The sequence below is a fragment of the Nilaparvata lugens genome, chromosome 2 (assembly GCF_014356525.2).
Source record: "Nilaparvata lugens isolate BPH chromosome 2, ASM1435652v1, whole genome shotgun sequence".
NCBI classification, from domain to species: Eukaryota; Metazoa; Arthropoda; class Insecta; order Hemiptera; family Delphacidae; genus Nilaparvata; species Nilaparvata lugens.
In genome coordinates, this window is record NC_052505.1 from 77779108 (window position 1) to 77801978 (window position 22871).

General features: G+C 34.8%; 1 protein-coding gene across 1 annotated transcript in view; it reads left to right on the top strand.

Annotated features, from left to right (window-relative positions):
• LOC111054330 (glutamate receptor ionotropic, kainate 2) overlaps positions 1 to 17720 on the top strand; it is a 188173-nt gene extending 170453 nt beyond the window's left edge. The window contains exons 14-16 of the mRNA XM_039420206.1: positions 10350 to 10495; positions 11409 to 11561; positions 16937 to 17720. Coding sequence (XP_039276140.1) covers positions 10350 to 10495; positions 11409 to 11561; positions 16937 to 17002 — 365 coding nt within the window. The 3' untranslated portion in view covers positions 17003 to 17720. The remainder of the gene's footprint in view (positions 1 to 10349; positions 10496 to 11408; positions 11562 to 16936) is intronic.
• Positions 17721 to 22871: the final 5151 nt, after the last annotated feature.

The window sequence follows — 22871 nt, forward strand, 5'->3', positions numbered from 1 at the left end:
AATTGTAAACCAAGTTGAGAGCTGAGGTGGTTGAGTGGAGCAGTGAGGGCGCCGGTGATGGTGACAGATCTGACTTTTGAATAATTCATCGTTTCGAGCGGCAGAAGTAGCCCATTTGGCTTGTGACGACTGACAGACTGCAATTCTTTGAAGTTTGGGGCCGCCGCCATCGCACCGAAAAGCTATCGATATGGGATAAAGATTCAAAAGATGCCAAGTGCGGATTCCATCGCAGCCCATATCTGAATCTGACACAAAGCTGAGCATTATGTCCGGATAAAAATTCTCTGCGTTCAACCCTCTCAGACGACGAATATGGCTCGTTGCGAGGATTTATAAATCACCATACTTTTAACTTTTTATCCGGGGGAGATTTTTTCCGTACGGATAACGACAACCTTCCCCAACAAATCGTTCAATATCACAACCACTCTATCAAATAAATTCAGGCTGAATAAATAAGCTCTCAAACATTCTTTCTTTCACGGAGAAAACTGTAGGCTACTACCTATTTGTATTAATGTATGTTCTGTTACTACTTGAAGATAGTAGCCGACAAAGAAAAGGGAGAAAAGTTGTTGACTTCTTCAACAATTACTTTGTTGACTCCATAAATTATAGTTGATAAATCATTTACTTTTTTCAAGACTATTCACGTCTTCTTGAACATACAAATTCTAACGTGGGGAATAATCGTTTTGACGATTACCAAGAATATAAATTGTTGGTAAATATACCAACAATATTGGTAAATTATTTAAATATTTGTTTGTAAATTGTATCAACAATATAAATATATATTTTCCTAACCAACAAAATATCATTGAAAATGAAAGCCATTGAAAAAATGATGGATTTCCATTATATCTCAGTATTTAGTGAAATACCAACAACTTGTATAGTCTTGAATGAAGTTTTATGATCTTGTATGATCAGTATTCGAATTTTTCGTCATCACATCTCTTCACCATATTACAGGGATGCCCAACCCCCTTCAAGCCCAACGCAAGCCCGCTTTAATTTCTCAAATTCAGGAAAAATTCTGCTGCCCTCCCCCCTCACAAAAAAATTCGTCAGTAGCCATTTTAAATACAGCTAGCAAAAAAAAATTAATGACGCAGTCTGTGCCAAAGGATAGTACGATATTCTTAATGTGGCTTAGGTTTCAAGGAAAACGATGAGAAACATAAATATATATATATGAATATTTGACGATTGAGGTTAGGTATATGCATTCAGGGATCGGCGACCTAGAGATCGACCAAATCGAGCAACGTAGAATCTGACCAAAACCCCTTGGCAGAGCTCTATTGCAATCAAACAGTATGCAATGTGAAAAAAACATCACGTGACTCGCTAACCATCAGGTAGCATGAAACAAATATTAGTGTATAGAATATTAGCTAGCATGTAGAGAGCATAAGTAAAAAACCAAATAAAAATAATTAAGTGTATTCAGGAAATAGGAGGTACCAGGCGCATGAATACTGAATCAAATTTGCATGCACCAATAGCACAACGGCAGTTAAGAGGCGGCAACTGTAGGCCAATTCAAAAATATTTCTATATATTTATATAAATGTACTGGATTTATGTTAAAACATTGTATAGTCTATGTTATCGATATAGCTCGAAGGCAAAGAAATTATTAAACGCACAACTTGAGTAATAATTTGATATTTTTGTACGATCTATTTGAACCTAAATGGCGGAGGACTAAGATATTCAAATTTTATGTTAATTTGAAAGTCGGAAGTAAGATTTGTAAAATTGAGAAAGGAGAACCAGCACTCGCCAGCCAAATGCCACCATGAGAGGACCCTAAATATTTTAGAGCGTAATACCTTGCTAATAAATTGTAAAAGTTAAAGTTAGATCAAATTATTAAATTTCTTAAAGGACTTTGTGATGCTCTTGTAAAGCAGAAGTCATTTTTAATTTCAAATATTTTATAAACCCTTGGAAGAGACGATTCCGGCTACCATATTCCAGGACCACAAGGAGTGGGATCGACATCGGCGGCTTATAAGAAGATTTTCGACACGTGAGTGATAAATATTGAATTAGTGATGGGCGCCCTAGTGCTTCGAATCTATCTAATAATCAAAGCTAGCTCGCCGAAAGGGTCTTCATTATAAATTAAGAATTTAATAAGAAAAATACTTGCGCAAGTAAAATTAGTATTAAAGGTATTTTATTAAAGGAAAAAATAGATCAATACATTTCAGAAAATTCTATTGAATCAAAGAAGTATAAAATCTAGGCTATTAAAAAATATTCATATGATATTTAATATTTGCGATATAATTTGCGATAGTTTGTTATAGCTCTAATTCACTAGATGAATTGCTCTACCTATTCCATCAGGTGCCGAATCTTGCACCATGAGATAAAATATATATTCAATACAAAGAAATCTACTAAGTACTAGAGAATTATATATATATATATATATTTGGATTATTAGTTGCTAATTTATCAAGTGATCTTAAAGAACCTATTTTTAATTGAATTGTCCAAGTCGACAAGTATTAGCAAGCTCATATCGCAGCTACATGCAAAAGGATGCATATCAATTCTAAGGTTTCTATAGATGTATAGCATGTACAGAGAATTTTATTGTATGTAAATTTAGTGGTCTTTCAACATGATTATCGATGTGGTTATTATCGAAGATGAAATATTATTTTTCCCACTATGTTATTAAGATACCTTTTTCGATTTACATTCCCTTGTTTGCTGGAATGATCTATTGAGTTGTTGCTTTTTCTTTCAATAATGAGATATCCCAACTCGACTTGGAAAACTACTTCGCTTCAAAAAAATGACGTCTGTTAACACTGGGTTTGTAAAATAACACGTAAAAGTTGTATTGATCGTTGGTGATTTTGTGGAAAAAAAAGCTTTTTTCTTCATCTTCTTCTAACCCCTTTCAGATCTTAAGCAGTATCTTGCTTATCTCTTGTTATTCATGGTAAAGTTGTGAGTGCAATCACACTAATGAGCAAAAATAGTTCTCCTAGATGAAAATTTCTGATTTCCCATGTCGGAGCGAGATCTAAAATTCTGTTCAGCTGGATACAATCACTTCATCTGCTGTACTGGAATTGAGTTTTTCTGGGAGTTCATGAAAGTCTAGAAAGCAAATTAGCTTCCACTGAAAGTGGAAGTTTTAAAGTGATTGCTGTAAGTTTTGCATGAGAGCTGAACTTGATTCAAACCAGAGGCGATGCTAAAAGCTACCAATTATAGTTGACGAAGCAATTATTTCCACAGCTGAGGCTATGAAATGCAAATTTCAATCAAAGTGGAATGAAAATGTTTGACCTGTAACGGTTCATCACAAAGCGGCAAACAAGCCTAATATATCCACGGTGATTGGCTTTTAGAGGGCCATAAAATAATTATCATCATTTTCGAAACAGTTTTATCATGTAATCAGTAACCATAACGGTATAACTCGCTTTCATGAGAGTGGTTCCTTCTAATTTCATTTGCATTACATACACCTATAGTACTTAACTCATTGATGTAAACGTTATACATAAGTACATTTACCCCAAATATTAAGGACCTTTTATATTTTTTCTCATTTTATATGTGTTCTCTACTCTGATGCAGTGTATTGGAGAATGAATCAGCAAGAGTTTACTGTATGGTACAGTGCAACAAGTCAACAATGGTTTGAACACTAGAATTGTATAATGCTGAGATTTCACTAGGCATTAACCGATTTATTTCATATTTGTATTATCGAATCTTAGAATAATAGCCTATTATCTCACGGTAATAATCCAAGAGTTGGCCAAGTAGTGATGAAAAACAAAGTTTGAATTGCATGCATGTGTCAAGAATAGAAACATAGAAGTTGATCATTATTCATTGGCAATACTGGAACTATCTTTTCACATTATTGTAACCGGTGGAGGTATTTTTAACCCTACAACACTACCTGATTACCTGACCTTATTTCTGCAACCGGTTGATATCTTTGTCTCTTGACTTGATTAATCTTGACAAAATATGAAATATATAAGAATACATGTGGTTTAATAGACATTCTTGCAGTCTATACCAACGCTGCGCACCAATGTAAACGGAGGGAGGTTGTTTCTTCTTTTCTATAATATTTGCTAAAGTTTACTGCTATCAAATCATCTACCGGTATTTGAATCCTTGATTGGTTGGGAGCTTTTTAGTCCATTCGTTCATTCTAATGCACAGATTATCAACATTATTCGATTTTCACCTTTTCTAGCAACTATAGTAACTACGAGCCAGGAACTTCATTGAAAAATACTAATAAAATTCAACTTCAGGTTTATTGAACTCTAAATCGGTAGAAAAAATTATTCAAAGTCATGTAACATGTTAAATTTTCAAACAGAACAAAGTTATTCAGCAATCGATTCAGGTCAAGAAGACGTACTCAATTTTTTAATCTATACAATTTGGGAACCTGCTAACTTGCTGCAACTAAATTCGGGCCTCGGTCATTCTATGTTACTAAATTTTGAGCTTAATAAGAAAAACAACAAAAGTTCGGCACTCACCATTTTAACAATATTCAAACTTGGACTCTTCAGAAACACTCACATACGCTTCAATAAAACTCACTATACTTGAACTCACACGCACAAATAATTTCCTGATTCTACTCCTACTAACTCTATAAAATTTGGTTTCCTATTCAACTAGATAAAAATTACTGATAGCTGGAAACTTAACAATTTGTCCCTCTGAATGGGAAATGGGCCCAATCAGAGGACCGAGGCTCGCAACCGTTACATGTTTTCCCAGTTACGTCTCAATTCGAACTGAGACCTTTTCACTGAAAATTATTCCCCCTCCACTAGCGTTGAGCATAACTTCCAGTGGAAAAGCCAAAGCTGCAAAAAGGTCAATGGTCGTACATTTCCCAAATACAGTAGCTTTTTCGACAAGAAATTGAAACTGCATTTGAAAAATGCACGAAAATCGCTTTAATTTCGATAACTAAGCAACAAGTTAGCAAATTCAAACAAGACAGAGTCAATTCTCAGACTAAAACGCAGGGTTCAACATACAGTAAAATCAAAGTTCATTTCAGTTCAAAAACCTGAAAAATAATATAAGATACACACAAACAACTACAATAATACCCACTCAATATTCACCCTATTACATTATATTTCTATTCACATACAATCATCTGTTGCGGGATAATTGATTCATGCTATTTATTTAATTCAGAGTTTTCATATTTTACCTCATAGAAACACAGAATTTTGAGCCATGATGACAAGCATTGTTTATGAACTAATTGTTTATCGTTTTATCATTAGCTGAAAAATTCTCTGTCTGTGAACAAAAAATAACTATGAAGTTCCTCTCAAATTCCCTATACTTTTCAGCATCAGAGGAAAATTACTAACTACATTCAAAAGTAGCCCTATGAATAAAACAGTAGAAAAAGAACGAATCTTCATCCACACATTCCATGTTTTTCATCTCTCGTGAACATTTTCCAATCATTGAATGACCTGAATCACCATTTATTATGCTTATCGATGAAAGAGCAGAGTATATACTCTGTGAAAGACAGCTTTCTTCTTCCAATGTTATTGCCGATAAAATGATGTTATGAAGTAATACGTTGTAACGTAACCTGATAACATGGAACGTATAGAGATAGCCTAGAGCCTTTTAAGTGCAGATAGATCACCGGTATATGCTACAGTATATGTGAAGTAAGGAAGATCAACATGAACGATAGAGGAAAAATCCAGTCTTCGATCTTCTTATTTCAGACGACAACATATATATTGGATGTGACGGGAAAAGCCAGCCACTGGCAAAGCTGTCGGTAGAATAGGCAGTAAACCCAGTTATTGGTTTGCTGTCATGTTCTGCATGAACGCTGCAGTTAACTTGGTGACAATATAGGCTCTTGTGCTGAATACGTTTCAATTCATCGCTCATATATGTGGTGACGAAGAGCCTCAACCATTAGATTGACATTAGCTACGGAGCAGCAATAGAGGAGACCAGAGTATCAAGGTCTCCTTGATGCTAGTCACTCAACTTAGCTTATCAGTTTACTCTACCAGCCAATAACGGGCATGTAGCAGTTAACCCATCGCAGACTCCCGTCCCTGATCCGAGGCGGTGAAGGGGACAGGCAGACATTCCAAAATCAATAGGTAAATGGTTGAGTATGGCCATGCTCCATTATTTACTCATCATCATTATTATTGGCTCAAGCGAAAATGCCGCCGTGTAATGGAGAGAGACAGAGCACTCAAACCCAGTGTGGTCGAGCACCCAAGTTCTATTGTAGATGACGCCTGATTGAACAGGAATCTGACAATAAACATTGATATCGAAGGCCACGAGCTTGTGAGTAAAAATGAAGTCACCTTCCGTTTCTCAGATGAAACGCCAGACCTGCGCCAGTGAGTTTACAGATGTAATCAGATTATTATTGAACAGAAATGGACTGAGGGCTTCAAACTGATACCTTGAATCGGAAGGCTCTATCAACTACCACTGTGTCCTTTCTGAGAGACTAGCAGGGAGAACCCTTCCTAAAAATTTAACTTATCAACCTTTAACATTTATGTAATAATAAAATAATACAGAGTATTGGATATGAGTAAGGAGCAGATAGGCAACCCGCCACACAAGGCACAGAATTTTCCTAAATATTAAAGCTGTATTTAAAATCTTAAAGCGAACATTAATTTGAACATTGAAGTGATTGCGTTCGTGAAGCACTAATTTTTCTTCAAAATATAAAGAAGAAGAAGAAGAAGAAGAAGAAGAAGAAGAAGAAGAAGAAGAAGAAGAAGAAGAAGAAGAAGAACGTATTTCATACAACAGTGAATATTGACAGGAATGTGAGGTATATGAACGCCTTGTCTTGTGTGGTATTAAAATAAGATATCAAAACACAAAGTCAAAATGTACTGTCAATTGGATATTATTAAGTCGCATTATAGTTATAGCTGGTAAAGAGGAACCACATCCATTAAAAATTAATTGATATTGAAAACAAACATAGTATTCATTGAAATCGCTGTCGTATGGGTTTTGAAAAAAAATGTTTGTTAAGAGAACGATTTTCTAAAAAAAAAAATATTGAAATAATTTATAAATTATTGATAATCAGTATTAAGGAAACCCTATTACTAATTATTCGGTATTCTCATCTAATCGAATGAATTCAGGAAAAATTCAATCAAACACAATCGAACACAATGAATGTTTAGAAATTCATTATTAAATAAAAGGATTACCACTTCACAAAATTCCATATACATGACAATATCCTTATTCTAAATTGATGATGAGCCCATCTATTTGTTCAAGTATTTCATGAATCTCAATGCCGGAAAATATAATTTGATCGTCACATTACCTCAGTACCGAGTTACGTCACAGAGTATTTGGTAAAGATGTTCCATAATTTCTTAAAAGACTACACAGTTTGGCAATTATTTCCTATCCTCCATATCCGTTTTAACCTGTTCCTCGTATGATGCACTTGGAGTCCCTTGTCTCCTATTCATAATTGTGGATAGATTTGGCATAACAAGGATCGTTCTTTCTTAGTCAGTAGTAAATTAGTTTGCCACAAACATGGACCGCTGTGAAATAAAACAGCCAAGAATAATTTCTGAATCTTAAACATAATACTTATCTTTCTTAAAGGAACAATTCAATTATTACATTAGTGTGAATGATTATCTCTAGTACATTCGGACTTTGACCCTTTGAATTGTAACGTAGTCTAATTATACACTCTACTTTTACATTAAGTTAATAATCCAGTTATAACGTTTAAGAAAACTATTAATAATTACTTTTCCCAATGAACTATACGACATAATATTTATGAAAACAGGTTAATAATAACATTTCAATTCTACTTGAGTGAATTACTTTTGAAGTTAGTCAACTCTCAGAATGAACAACCTTAAATATAGTAAAAAGGTATAACAAATAGTTCACCTTCAATAGAGGGTTTGAGTATAGCTTATATACAAATATCTTCATAAGTCGAAAAATTAATAATCACTTAACAAAGTAGAAAGAAAGAAACTTGAAGTGAATAATCACATCGTGGAGTAGTTGTTAAACCTAGGGCTGCTTGCTGGCAACTGAATAAGGAGAAAATGATTTCTGCCCTCTACCAATGCCTCGCACTGGCTGGGTGCTCACCCACAGCTGGCTGAGTAAGCACAAATAAATAAATGCTCTCTTTGTTCTTATTCTTCTTCATAAATGTTAATACTTATTTGCCATATTATAAATGAAAAGGGAAATGAAATTTGATTCATAATCAAAATTCGATTCATCATGAATACAATAAACTCTCCGAAATATAACTGTATCGAAGGTCATATCCATAGGTACTGTCCATTGCTGAAGTAAGTTCCCTAAGTTGGATAAGTTACGATTCATGGTGAAATTCATTGATAAAAAAGACGAGAGACACCTCCACATGTGCGGAGAATAATGGAATGGTCACTCGTGATGGAATGGAATATTTATTGTAATGCGAAGCCGTAAGAGCGTTTAGACTTTTATGGCGATTTACTAGGTCGGTGGAACCTGACCGTGGACCCTTTGTCCCGTGCTCGGTATCCGGCAGCCTATGCTATGACTCGGGTCGACGCACAATACAGAATAGGATTTCAGATTAAACGGTCCAGTCATTCTTATGCAAGACATCCTAATTGGACGCCGTTCCCTTTCCGTTCCCGTCCGTTCCCTTTTCAACAATAATCATCTCAAATAGTTGTCAAAGTCCATTCTCTAAACCTTTGCCGGTCCCGGTGAAATATTCACTTCTCGTCATTCATTGAAATGGAATCTCAACAACTAATGGGGAAGTTGATTTCCATGAACATCAAATATTGTATGTCCATTTTTGAAGTTTTTGTTTGAATGAACAAACTTGGATTCCATGTTGGCATAGAGAAGTTCTACCCTCATCAAAAAAATATTTTTCAATTATTTTCCACCATTTCTTCAACAGAGTTCAATTTATTAAGGTGCGTACAGATATACGCGCCGCGAACATGAGCAATTCACTTTTAATCAGCTGATGCCAAGCTTTTCATATCTGTATCTTACCTTTTCTATAAAAATACAGATATAATCAGCTGATTAGAAGTGAATTGCTCATGTTCGCGGCGCGTATATCTGTACGCACCTTTAAAAATACCAAGACAGAGAGACACTTCTCTTCACTAATACGAAGTAAATTCTTGATTAACCTGGGTAGATCATCATCAGACCAATAGTTTAGCGAGTACTAATAGAATTTTGGTGCACACTAGATCGCTTGTTCAAGAGATTGTGAACATTTGAATTGGAGTGATTTGATATATTTTCATCATTATTTGTTATCAGTTCAATTGAAATGGATTTGAGTATTGGGTGGAATTATTAAGTGTTATCATTGTGATTTGGTATGTTTCCCTAGTGAGGATTCTGAATGGTTGTTATGAACTATTTCAAAATTTGAGGTTTTGATTTCGGAATGTTGGATTGTGAATTACAATAAATTTTTAAACGATAATTTCGTTTATCTCCAAGCCAAGCGATATTTCGTTTAATAACTTTAAAAAAGTTATGCTCGATAATTTCGCTCATAACTCGGTAGATCAAATCAAAAAAAGATTCGGGTAAAAGCAAACTGTAACGTACTAAGTTTTGATATCGATATTGTAAATTTACAAATGGAAATAGTACAGATCTTGTGCAACAAATATATTATCATTTTCATTGGAAAATTTTGTTCAACTATAATTCATTCGTAGCAGTTTAGAAATTACACCAATTTCAATCAGTTTCACGATCAGCTATGAAACCAAGCAGTAGAGATCGAGCCGATAAAAGTTTTTCTAAATCTTCGGGGTACGTTCAAAGTTTCAAAGCTCACAATATCCTAGTGTCTCAGTACTTTGATCTATAGATGAAAAATGGGAGTAATATTACTACGAACGTTTTTAGTACACCCCTTTCACAAATATGATGCCTATGTTGTAGCTGAATTTCAGCCGTTTCGCAGATAGAAACAATCAACCGCACAAAGGTGATGAGAATATTGTGTTAAGATGCAAAAGCAGTAGATTTTTAGAGTATGAATATGAGCTTGTGGGAGGATTACCGCGAGTATAACATAATAATATACAGCTCTACGGACTCAGGGCGTTTTTAGCTTTAGGAAACAATGAGCCAGCTCTGCTTTTCGCTTAGCTTGGGACGTACGCTTTCCAACTCCGAGGCCGCTCTGGAAATTTAAACCATTTTTCAAACTTTCATATGCATTTTTTATCCTGAACACTCTTTCCTTTCAGCACTGCTCGTTTTGAATGTGTTCATTTTTTCTGTTTTTGTCACAGGGGGAGTGTTCGTTGTACTTCTGTGCGGTTTAGCCCTGGCTATAGTTGTCGCCATACTCGAGTTCTGCTGGAACTCGAAAAAGAATGCGCAGACAGATCGGGTGAGTTCGAACACAATAATCTTCAAACTGAATTTTATACTGTATCATTGAAATCCCTGAATTTTACTGAAATATATTGGAAAACTACTTGAATATCCACCATTAATTCCGTGAAATCCAATATAGTAAAGGATAGTAGTAACTGAACTAAAATTTCATTTTTATTGATGAATAAGTTATCTATGAATATTGACTCGAGTTTAATTGTAGTTTTTCTCTGCAAACTTAATTTATACTGTATTCACAAAATCCTTGAATTTTTCTTATGCATATATTGGAGAAAAAATCGAATGTCCACTGGAGGATCCATGGAATCCAATACAGTACAGAATACTAGTAACTTTAGACTGAAATTTCATTTTGCCTTTGTTATAAGAAAGTTATTTCCATTATTGTTGGATTATTTTTGTCATGTGACCATTTCATCTCACCATCACTATTCATCAGTATCACATTTTATAACAATGAATTTTCCTATCAGAAGAAACTCAAGTGAATTCTCTCTAACAAATGATAGCTGTTTTCATCATTGTGTTTGTTTTGTTTGCTGATGTTTATAATATAATGTTGATGTTAATACTGATATTATGCTTCGCTTTTCCGTTGTATTAATTAATGGATGAAGCTTTAATTATAACTACTTACTACTCAGCGATCATCTGACATAACCTCTCCTATTATACTGGATAATATATTTATAGGCTATAGTTTCGATATTTTGCTATAGTGGTCATTTTTCTATTTTTATAAGGAAATGATTAGAACTGAAATAAATTAGGTACTTAAACAATTAATCTATCAGCACACTCTGATTTTACTCTATTCGGCTCACTGTCACTCCATTTCTGCATTTTGCATTAAAAAAAATCTTCCCTCTGAGAAGCTATAAATAGAAAATTGTTGCTTGTTGCAGCAATCACTCTGCTCTGAGATGGCAGAGGAGTTGCGGTTTGCAGTGAGATGCCATGGCTCAAGGCAACGGCCCGCTCTGAAGAGATCATGCACTAGGTGCTCGCCGGGTACAACGTACGTACCAGCTGCTCTCGAACTGCCACATCTCAACGGGGTGAGTTCGACAAATATTTAATTCTGGAAAAAATATAACAGATATATCGAAGTAGATTATCATTAACTTTCAACAATACAAGATTAGTGGATCAGATTCAACTTCTGAATGGAAGAGTGAGCTATAAATTATGTCCTAACTGAAATAATACCACAACCGCATACCCACATCAATTTATCGGTCAAATAGATTTCATCTCTAACATTTAATCCACATTGAATGTCTTTCATTCTCCTAATGCTTTTTCAATTTACTATAAATTTATGACATGAGAAATTCTACATGCATTCACATTCCATTGAATTTCATTAGTTTATTAACACCTGAATACATTTCAATTTGATGCATTCCATTAAATACTAGTGAATTTGGTTTGTTCTATTCAAAACGATATTATTTGAAAGAATAAGACTTCGATATTGTCAATACCACTTTAATTGACAATATCCAAGTCTTATTCTTTCAATTATGGAGAAATACCACAACATCTCATACCATACAATCAAATTATTACGATATTATTTGATTGGAATTATTATCACTCTTCATTTTCAAATGATAAGCATCAACGTTTTGAGGATTCATAATTTAGTGAGTGACTCAATCTCGGAAAAAACATGGAAAAAGTTTCTCTAGCATTAGCATTCTTGAATCTATATTGTGTCTATATTATGTATATTGCTTTCTTGATGAACTATAGAATAGAATAAATCAATATTATTGTGATTCATTCATGATGGTTCAAACTTTAACCCATGTTTTTAAGAGCTTGATTAACTCAACAAATATCAACTGATGTCAAGATTTAGATTTTAGATCAAGATACAAGATTGACAAGATTCAGGATCAAGAATACCAAGATATCAAGATTTTTACAACCTTTGGTGTGAAAAATGCAGGATAGTATTATTACTATCGTTTTCACCCTTGAAAATCATTATTATTATTATTTTTGGATGAGTATCAAGCAATAAATTCATATAATGGTCGGTTGAAAACTTCATAACTATAAAGCATCACCCACTGGTAGATCAGTGCCTACTAGTGTAGGCAAAAGTGAAAGTTTGGTGTGAAAGGTCGGATCACATTCAATGCAGGACTGCACAAATTATTAACCACAGACTGTTTAGTGTGCACTACAACATATACAGTATACACCCAGATCGGGTCATGTTTGTTTTGTTCGTTAGTGTGCTTCCGAATAAATGAAGGGGTTGCGTCAGAGTTGAGAGTTGAATGCACGGCTAAACGGCACATTTGCTCATCCCCTCACCCCCTCACTCCTTCAATGTCTCCTCATCCCTTCCCCTCCACACTCCTCTACCACAAACACTCTCTCATTCACATTCTCTTTCTGCCCTCATTCACTGCCACGAAAACTCTCTTATGGAAAGATTACAGTAATTTGGCGGCGAACTCTGCTCTCCCTCCTCCTCCTCCCCCCTACCTTCCCCTCCATCCCCCCGACCCGATCTTCCTGTCACCTTTCATCGAGCTCGCCTTTATAATTACGCTCCCAGCAACCAACAAACCGCTATTACTTTCGACAAACATGTGTGTATAATGGAGAAACATTAGTTTGGTCAGTCGCTGAAATTCAACTATGCTGCCAACAACGCTGCAGACCGGCAAAATCGATGTGTTGCAAAACTACTCTCGAATAAGAGAAGTCATGTGCGTAGCGCAAACTTTCACCACGCAAACCCTCATCAATTTCTGTGTTTTGGAGTTGATCAAATGAGTTTCATTTGTAGAAGTTCATTTGCTCGTGATTTTAATTTTTATGTTGCTATACTTTAATCATGTTATCTCCACAAAATGAGTCAAATAAATTGTTAATCAAATCAAATAAATTTTTAGATTAACCTTCCGGGACGCGCGCCTATTTTTGTAACACGAGGACGCGCGCGTTGTACTTTATACAACACTTGGTTCCTTCATTAAAATAGCTACTATGTCAATTTATATGTGCAACTTTTACCATTATTTTCATAACAAGACTATTTTTGAATGTTAGTATGATATTTTTAGTATGTTTTGGATTTTTAATAATTATTAGAGGAAACTAAAAAAATAATGGTTACGTTAGAAAACGTTTAATACACATAGTAAAAACTCCGTACAGGAACATACCTTCCATTCAATGTTTGAAGTTCTTTTTTATTTTTCAATTTTTGTTTGTTCAGGCCACTTCAGTTCTATTCGATTGTAAACAATCTCGCTCTTTTTTGAATTGAGGTGCTAAAGATACAATAATGCTGGTTAGTGCAATATAAAATCTCATCAATCATATCAAGGCTGATAACTGATAAAAATGCTTCAACTTCATCTTTTGCATTCTTAGCCACCTTCTTTGTACCAGGGAGAATTTTTTTATATTTTTATTCTTGGTCTTGCTGGTTGTTGCTACTTCAGACGGACACCAGATTGTTTCACCATCCTTCCCAAGAATAAACTCAATATCATCATGTTTGCGAGAATTTTCATCAACGAAATTACTGGTTTCTCATTCACTTCCATTGTCACCTTCTACTTCACTATCATCCGAAAATTTGTTGTATTCTATCACTTCCTCACTGTCATCAGAAGAGTCAATGTTTTGCCATCTTCTGAACTACTTTCATTGAGGAGTCGGTCTATTTCACTTGTTCTTAGAACATCTGACATCACGAAAATTGTCAAAACTGTTTATAATTAACAAAATTAATGATAACTCATCTGAAACCAACGGTAAAATCACACTCACTTTCGAAAAATGGCCCACTAGACTTCAAACTTTACACTAAGGTAGGACGCGCGCGATGTAAAAAGTACAACATTCCTGACACCGGTCTCTTCAACACTGAATAGGGTATGACTTAGTATTAATAGTGATTGATATTAATGCAACATTTTGTCTATGGGCGGAGCAAGATGTCGCGGAGGAATACTTAAAGGTTACCAACCTCACGGATGTGAATTTCTCAATTGAAACGAAAGACTTTCTGACTGTTGTACTTTTTACAACGGCGCGCGCCCCGGAAGGTTAAGGGCTAAAATTGGTTTTATCAATTCAAATAAGTAGGCCTAGTCATTGTTTTTATAATCTTTTTAGCATTATTACATGCCACACATCTCAAAGAATTCAACTGTTGCTGATACAAACATTGCCATACCCAGTTACTTGAGTAATTTCCTACAATTCGAAATCGAATTTGTATTATTCATTCATTCCTCGACTCAATGAATTTTCTAAATGAGGACTGCGTTGTATTTGGATCACTCTGTATTAAGAAAGCTTTAATTCCAATTTTCAATTTGTATGTCTCTTGAAGTATTTCATTCCCACATTAATGACTTTCTGAAGTCATATAAGATTTATATGAAACGCACTTTAGATATTTCATCAGATATACTCCACTATACGTAACAAACTGCTCTCAATCTCAATCAAGTTATATCATGGAAAATATTTCTCTCTTATAAGTTCTTGAGCTCCATAGAGGAAAATACTCTTCTTTACTGAGATTGATCTCGTAGAAAATGAACTAGAGCGTATCTAGCTCTTTTCCCGTAACAAGATCTTACTTCCTTTTTTCAATTACTTATTTTCTACTGGATTGAATGTTCTCAGTTGTATCACTGGATTCAATCTACACTTATTCAATCTATCCTTATCACTTATGACATACTATAATATGATCTAATGTGATTTCATTCATTGTTAGCTATCACGCTGTTACAGGTGCCCAATTACATCCACAAGAACTCAATTATCTGCACAGTATAATACAGTTAATTTATTCTATCTCACCTCTTTTATTCCAATAAAATTTGAACTTGAAAAAAATTCTTCATTGTAGTCCAAGTCACTACTGGATCAATAAAAGAAAATTATCATCAAATATCACTGAATACCTTTATGAGCGGAATTGAGGCATACCTCACCCTCTCTTACACTAAATCCTGCTATGCAATACTAACTTACAACCTTCAACTCTTGTTAGATAAGAGAAAATGAGAGTAATACCATGCTTCAAGTGAAAGGGATATATTATCAAATAGAAAATAATTGATTGATTATTGGTACTCATTAGTTAAAACTGGAAATCGAACAAACCGGTCTGAACAATAGACAGGGGTATCCCCAGGGAAGGGTTCAAACCCTTGAAATTATTAGGGGGGGGGGTCAAAATCTAATCTTGAAGGGGTTTCAAAAAAAGGTCAGCAGTATTCAGAGACAAATTTCTCATTTGTTGGGTTTCCGATTAGGGGTGCCATTTAGGGGGGGCAGGGGGGTCCTAGGCCCCCCCAAGGATCAGATAAGTAATGAAAATGCGGGTCTATCTACACGAATCCTCAGAATCTGATAACGATTTAATACTCTTTTTCAACACCAGTAGTATAGTAATTCCTTCAACAGTATCTACAATGTAGGAAAATTGCCTTGAAAATATGGATACGGGTACGGAGTAATAAAGAATACTGTATATTTTTCTCTGTGGTATGGTTGAAGCTTGAATATAGAATGGGTACAATTATTGATCAGGGCACAATAAGTGGGTTATTGCATAAATTTCAACGTGAGAATTAACAAGTTGCAAGATGTCACAGTGAAAGCAAAAGAAAGGGCACAATCAGACAATCAAAAATGTTTGTACAGAGTTGGTGAGAATTATGGCAACAGCTTAATGTTCCTTTAGCTTTCTAACTGAAAGTTATTTTCCAATTAGAATATGATCCCCAATGAAATTGTTGAAATTGTCATTGTAAAAGAAAAATTTATCTTTTTCCATGATTTTTAAGAAATCTATTTCAGTGTATTCCTATTTTAGGGCCTCTCTGTAGACCTATATTTCTAATAAATAATTCATGATTATAACTAATAATGTATTGATGTTTCAACCACATTTGTATAAAACTGGAAAAAATGAAGCATATTATAATATCTTCGAATGAAACATTTATGGGGAAAAACCCAGGACCTTCAATCTTTCGGTGGTATTCCTCCCCCCCCCCACCTCTTGGTTTTTGCTTTTGCTCCCCCTAGCAGTTTGGTGAAATGGCGCCACTGTTTCCAATACAAGGGGGAATACTTATTCATTTGTGAATACAATTACAATTAATAGCAGCTGAATTTGTTATAATTTTAGAGGGGTGATAGAGGCTTGGGGTGCACTGCAATAGGATGGGGATGTGCACTGCACTTCATGATTTGCATGCTTGAATTATAAACATGATAGTGAGACTATGTTGGAAGATTTTTGATTGATGTGAGATGAGAAGGTTACTCGGATTGAATAACGGATATGTAATATCCAGATAAACGGATTAAATCCCTGTGTATGTAATATCTAGCATTAGTAATTTGCTAGACATTATTTTTTTGTTGACAGGAGCGAGGAATTCTACCAATGCTGGAAATGAAGAAGCCGTCCATCAGCTACGAAACAGATACCTAGTATCGTGTTGGGGCGGCTCACGCTAGTACTGAGTTCAACGCCCCATCAGCCTCCAGCTAATATCGACTTCAACGCAGGGAATTGCAATTTTGAAATGCACCTCTGCAATAACAAATTGAAAAGACATTAGTGTAGTGATACAATTATAAAACCGATCAAACAGAACAAAATTGTCCATAGAAGCGGCCTACAACGATAATTTACAAAATATTTTAATAGTTTATTGATCAAGGTGTAGGAGACTAGTCGCTAGAAAACTAAGATGCAACTAATGGAGGTCAGCCACTCCATGATGCTTTTGACGTCTTAACATAATGTCAATTGTTGATCACAATGTGATAAATAGTTATTCCATGATTTGAAAATGTACCATTCCGGTCATATTATTCAATTTTTGCAACGAAACAAAACAGCTATTGAGTTTGAAAAATCAGTAATTATTGAAGACTTGCAGGAATTGAGTGTGTCTTGCTTGTGCAAATTAATTCCACGCAATGTAGAAGTTCTCAGTTTCAACAGCAAGTCACTACTGAAACTTACAAAGGAAGTTCTTAGTGACGTCGGAATGATTATCTCTCATCCTCTCTTCCTCTTGACTCCTCCTGATTAATTCATCTTCCAATCGAATTCAACCATTTTAATTCATGATAAAGCACTAGAGTATTGTCTAGAAATATCACGAATTTATTGAAAACATGGATAAATATCACTATTTTTCATCAATATTTCAAAGAAATCATTTTTCCCACGATTTCAAATGAGTTTTGAAGGTGAAATGATTCTCTATCTGTATAGCTGATGTAAGATTCAATTCAGAAATTAATCTTCTCAGAGGTCAAAACTTGATGAATCTCCATTTTAAAATCCATAAATATAGATACAATCTTAATTCTAGTCTGTATTCATTGATCACAAGAAAATTACCTCCGCAAAAACAGAGATAAATCGACCTGTTATGGTGTTTTGTATATTTTATAATCCACTCACTTCAACTGATGAAGTATACTCATTCCCTTCAACAGCTTTCACAGAATATTGTTTGGAATTGAAATTGAAATTGATTGTTTAGATTCTCAGATATCATTCAATCTCCTGTATACAACCTCTACACAAGCTCAATTTATGATAATTCCTGTGGGAATTTCTTACAGGCTCAGATGCATTGTCCCACTGTCCTGAATTGAATTAGGGGACAACACCAGGAATGCGTGCTTTGACTCAGAAATTAACTACCGCCGGCTATACGGAGCCGGCCTGAATCAAGTCACTGCAAAAGCGTGGGCAAATACCAGCGGTTAGGCCTTCCATCACTAATCTCACAGGACTAACTTCACTGTATTGAAATCGCCATGCCAAAGATGACAGGGATCTTGTGAAGTAGTGTCCGAATACAATGCTCAAAGCTGTGTGATGATCCTGTTCAACGTCATGTTCACATGGATAGCCAGCATGCTTCGTGAATAATCGACGCGTCCAGCTCACTGCAAACCTTGTTGGTCACTACTTGGGGTCCACTCATCCCAATCAATAAAACTACCCACGAATAAACATCTTCATATCCTGAAAAGATTATTTGTTGCAATTTCCATAACAACTTTTTTCAAACAATCATGGGAAAACATTGTTTCCTAGTCATATCTCTCCTTGTATAAATGATTTATCGTTTCTATGATTTGGTTTTTACTTATTGATATTTTTCTCTTTTTTTCGCTTAGACATAATATTTCGTTTGAATTTTCAACTTTCTTTTTTTACGGTTAAGTGCTGAAGGGGAGGGTATCCTTGATACCCTCTCTGAGAATGGACTTCTTAAGGTCCAAACTTCACCGTTTCATGTAAAAACATTACAGTAGTACCTCAACTTTTGCATTTTTCATCATTATTCTTGCTCAATATTATTGTAGAACTCATCAGTTTAATATGATTCACCATGTCATTTTACCGCTACTGGTATTTATTTTTAACGCTAGAACGTAAGTTGAATTATGTTTTGTTAAACACATGAATAAAGGAATCTGAATCTGAATCCTTGGGAAACCTTCCTTGGATAACCTCCCACTAGAAATGAGAGTTCGAAAATACCACATAGATCATGTTTGTGAATACATTGTTTGATTTATATCTACTGTAGATCTGATTTAAGAACGATCTGTAGGTTTGTAGTTTTAAAACGTGCCATTTATACTGCAGGAGCGTTGCTTCCCTGGTGCAGTTCCATATGACGAATAAGTGAAGTAAAATACATTAAAGTGAGTACGATTGAACCCAGAAAAGAATTTCCCTCTGCTAGCCTATAAGGGATATTCTTACAATGTATGAATCAATAAACAGAAATATTTTAAGAACCATATTGTTCCTGATTCTTCTGCTACGTTGATAGAGCCATTCTTGGACAGAGCTATTCTTATAGCATATCAGCATAGAGAAACAATTGCGTAAGTTTATAAGTTTTCGCCACACTGCACAGAAAGCAGCTGTTTTCTAGTCCCTACGTAGATATGAAAGACCTTGTTTGCAGACGACGTCAGAAAAGGGTTTCTTTTCCGGTCTAGGCCAGAAAGTTGTCTCTTTCCAGCCGCTCATGGAAGTAGTTAATAAGTCATCCGCTAGATCGGGCGAGTGTCCACTTTCATCATCAGCTGAAGTCGCCATGATTTCAGTTCCAGTTCGAATCAAACTAATTCGCTTCGCAACCAGTTTTATTCAATTATTTATTGTTGATTAGTGCATTCCGAATTTTCAAAAATGCTTGAAGATGACTGTGGTATTCCAAGTGAAATTTTAAAAGAATCTGAAATCCTGACTGCAAATCTTCTACCACTAAAATCAAGAGATAGGTACGATAGCTTAACGAGTATTCTTTATTTTGTATTCTTTATTTATTTTGTCAGCAATACCTGTAGTGTGGCGAAAAATATCGTTCGCACCACGGGCAAAAATGTTTTTCCAGCTCTCAATCTTTTCTAGTCCTCGGCCTACGGCCTCGGACTTGAAAACCGATTTCGAGCTGGAAAAATCTCATTTTCTGCTCTAGGTGCGAAATATACTATTATCTTATGCTATTGTTTCTCTATGGTATCAGGCTATCAGATAATATGTATACAGGTTACTCCTAACCTTTTCTTAACCAGGAAGAAAATTGCATGGAACTGTACTTGATTTGAATCGATTTCACTTTTCTCAAGCTATTTAATTGGGTGAATAGATGGTATCAATTCCTCAAATACTGTATTGAGTCCCAATTTTTTTGCACTATGATAGAACTAAATGAAAATAGTTGATAATTTATTGTTATTGAGAATGTGAAGTTCCCCAGTCTGAACATCACTAGTACTGTGTTTATAAAGTGCCTGAAAGAACTTTGTGATTTGTAAAGTTAAAATAGTATCATTTTAACAAATTATATGCTAGTGTTATCCAAATGACGAGTGTAGCTACTGAATAATATTAGAAACATCGTAAATGATGCTCAGTTTCATTTAATCGATTGGATTATTGTAAATTTGAATTGAAATCTTCAACAGATTTTTCGTTACAATGATTAAAATACTCAAAATACGAATTGAACTATTAATGAATTGTTCAAGATCCATGGTTCAATTCAATGTTTGATTTTTTAAACATCCTTTGGAAATTTAAATTAAATTATGTCTCATGATTTTAATAAATCGTGAATGTTTTGAAAATTTTAAAACAGTCATGATACTTATTTCAACTATTACTTTATCAAGTTAGAAAGGGCAATCATTGAATAAAAATTTGTTTTTCAATAAGACATCACCGATATATTTATTATGATGCGGTAGAATAATATGTAAATTATAGTGTAAGTGAATAGACAAGAAGTACTGTAGTTCAAAGTATAATGCACTTTGACAAAATTGCTTGCTAATTGGATAAGGATATGTTTCAGTTATGATCTCATGATCTATTCAATTCATATGGTGATAAAAACATTATTGGAATTTTTATACTTCAATTAGGTATTGTAATAATTAATGAATGTTACTGATTGATAGATATTGCACCACTATGTTGGCAAAAGCCATCATATTCGAGCACCAATGGATTTTGTTTAGTAACAGTTCTGTAAAGCCTAATAATTTGTGAGCAAGTCTTTTGTACAGTAATTTACTTTTGGAACGTGATATTCCACAAATACACCCACGAAGATAGTAATGGAAAGTGTGTATTTAACAAATTTCTAAATCGAATATTGTGAAACATTGGAGAATGCTTATATTTGGCGTATTTTTCTTGTTCTTTTTATATGGAATGTTATAAAAGCATGGAATAAATACGATGTGAGGAAGAAACAGAATTCATTTTTTGATCTCTCAAATTACCATACTCATTTTGTAAGGGTTTGAAATGTGTCATAATGAAGATAAAGAGAATGGTGATTGTTGGATAGCAGTCCGATAACATGAAAAAACTATGAAGTTTATTTTATAATATGAATATTCTATTAGTACGATGTGAGGAAGTAACAGAATTCATTTTTTTATCTCTCAAATTACCATACTCATTTTGTAAGGGTTTGAAATGTGTCAAATGTGTCATAATGAAGGTGAAAGAGAATAGTGATTGTTGGATAGTATCATGAAAAAACTATGAAGCTTATTTTAAAATTGTAAAATTCATTATGAATTTTTTTTGAAGATTTGGATTGGAGAAAAGCTCCAACTACGAAGAATAACGTCTACATGGAATTTTTCATCCGCAATCTCTCGTAAACATACAGAGTATGTGTAAAATATAGACTACTTGGGAGCCACAAACAACCTTTCCGAGTGCTGATAGACAAACATAATACATTGACAGAGCTGAAACAACATGAGGTGAGAGTATAGTGTGTGGGGTGAGGCGGTGGTCAGGAATAGCCACTAGCTATGAGTGTTGGTGCGCGTGCGGGTGTGTGTGTTGACCTGCGTGTGTGACAGTCGTTTTCATGGCTATTTCGCTCTCCATTTTCATTTTGTCGAGTGTGGAGGTGAAATGAATCGGCACAGAAATCAGAAAGTGGTTGGTGGTTTGGTGGCTCCGGGATTTGTGGAGGGTTTTCCGGTGGTGGGGGTTGGCAATAGCTGAATCCGTCGCTTTGAAACGCTGAAAGCACACGAATGCTGCCGCCGCCGCTGCATATGACATCACATTGTGATGATGCCATCCATTGAGTGATATAGACCACCTCCCTCCCGCCCTTCATCCATCCGGTAGCCGGTAAATGACAATGTATTCTTGTAGCTCGCATGTTGCTATTTAAAAAGCAAACTTATCCTGAAAGTAGTCTCCGTTATGATTCAATGAAGTTACACAGGTAGTAAAGCTTAGCGAAATGTAATGCAGTCTTACAAATCTGATTTCAATTTTTTTCTCATAAATGGGGAAGAGCTAAATATGTGCAATCTCTAGTAATACAGCAAGTTGTAATATAGTCTTGAAATTCTCATTCCAATATTTTGTCTCGTATGGATAAGAGGTTGAGAGCTGATTATCTTGTAACCCAGACCTGACCAGACCAATCCTCTATGAACAAGTCAAAGTACGTATTAGACGAGGAAAATCCAAAAGTCTAAACAATCACTGAACGTTGTCAATGCAACCATATTATCACAATTCGTGCTACTCTACTATGGTTTGTGTTCATATGAAAAACATATTCGGCAGACTGAAATATATATTCGGCAGGATGCCTGAAGCCTTAACTTGATTTTAGCTCTTCTATTCTGTCAGTGTTATTATTCAACATAAGGCGCATGATCATCAGATTAGCCTGATTCTATCTTTTTCATAGATCATAGGATACGCTCCAAAGATTTTTTGAAGTACTTACAGTATGTTCTTCTACTTTTTTGAGTTAAGGTTC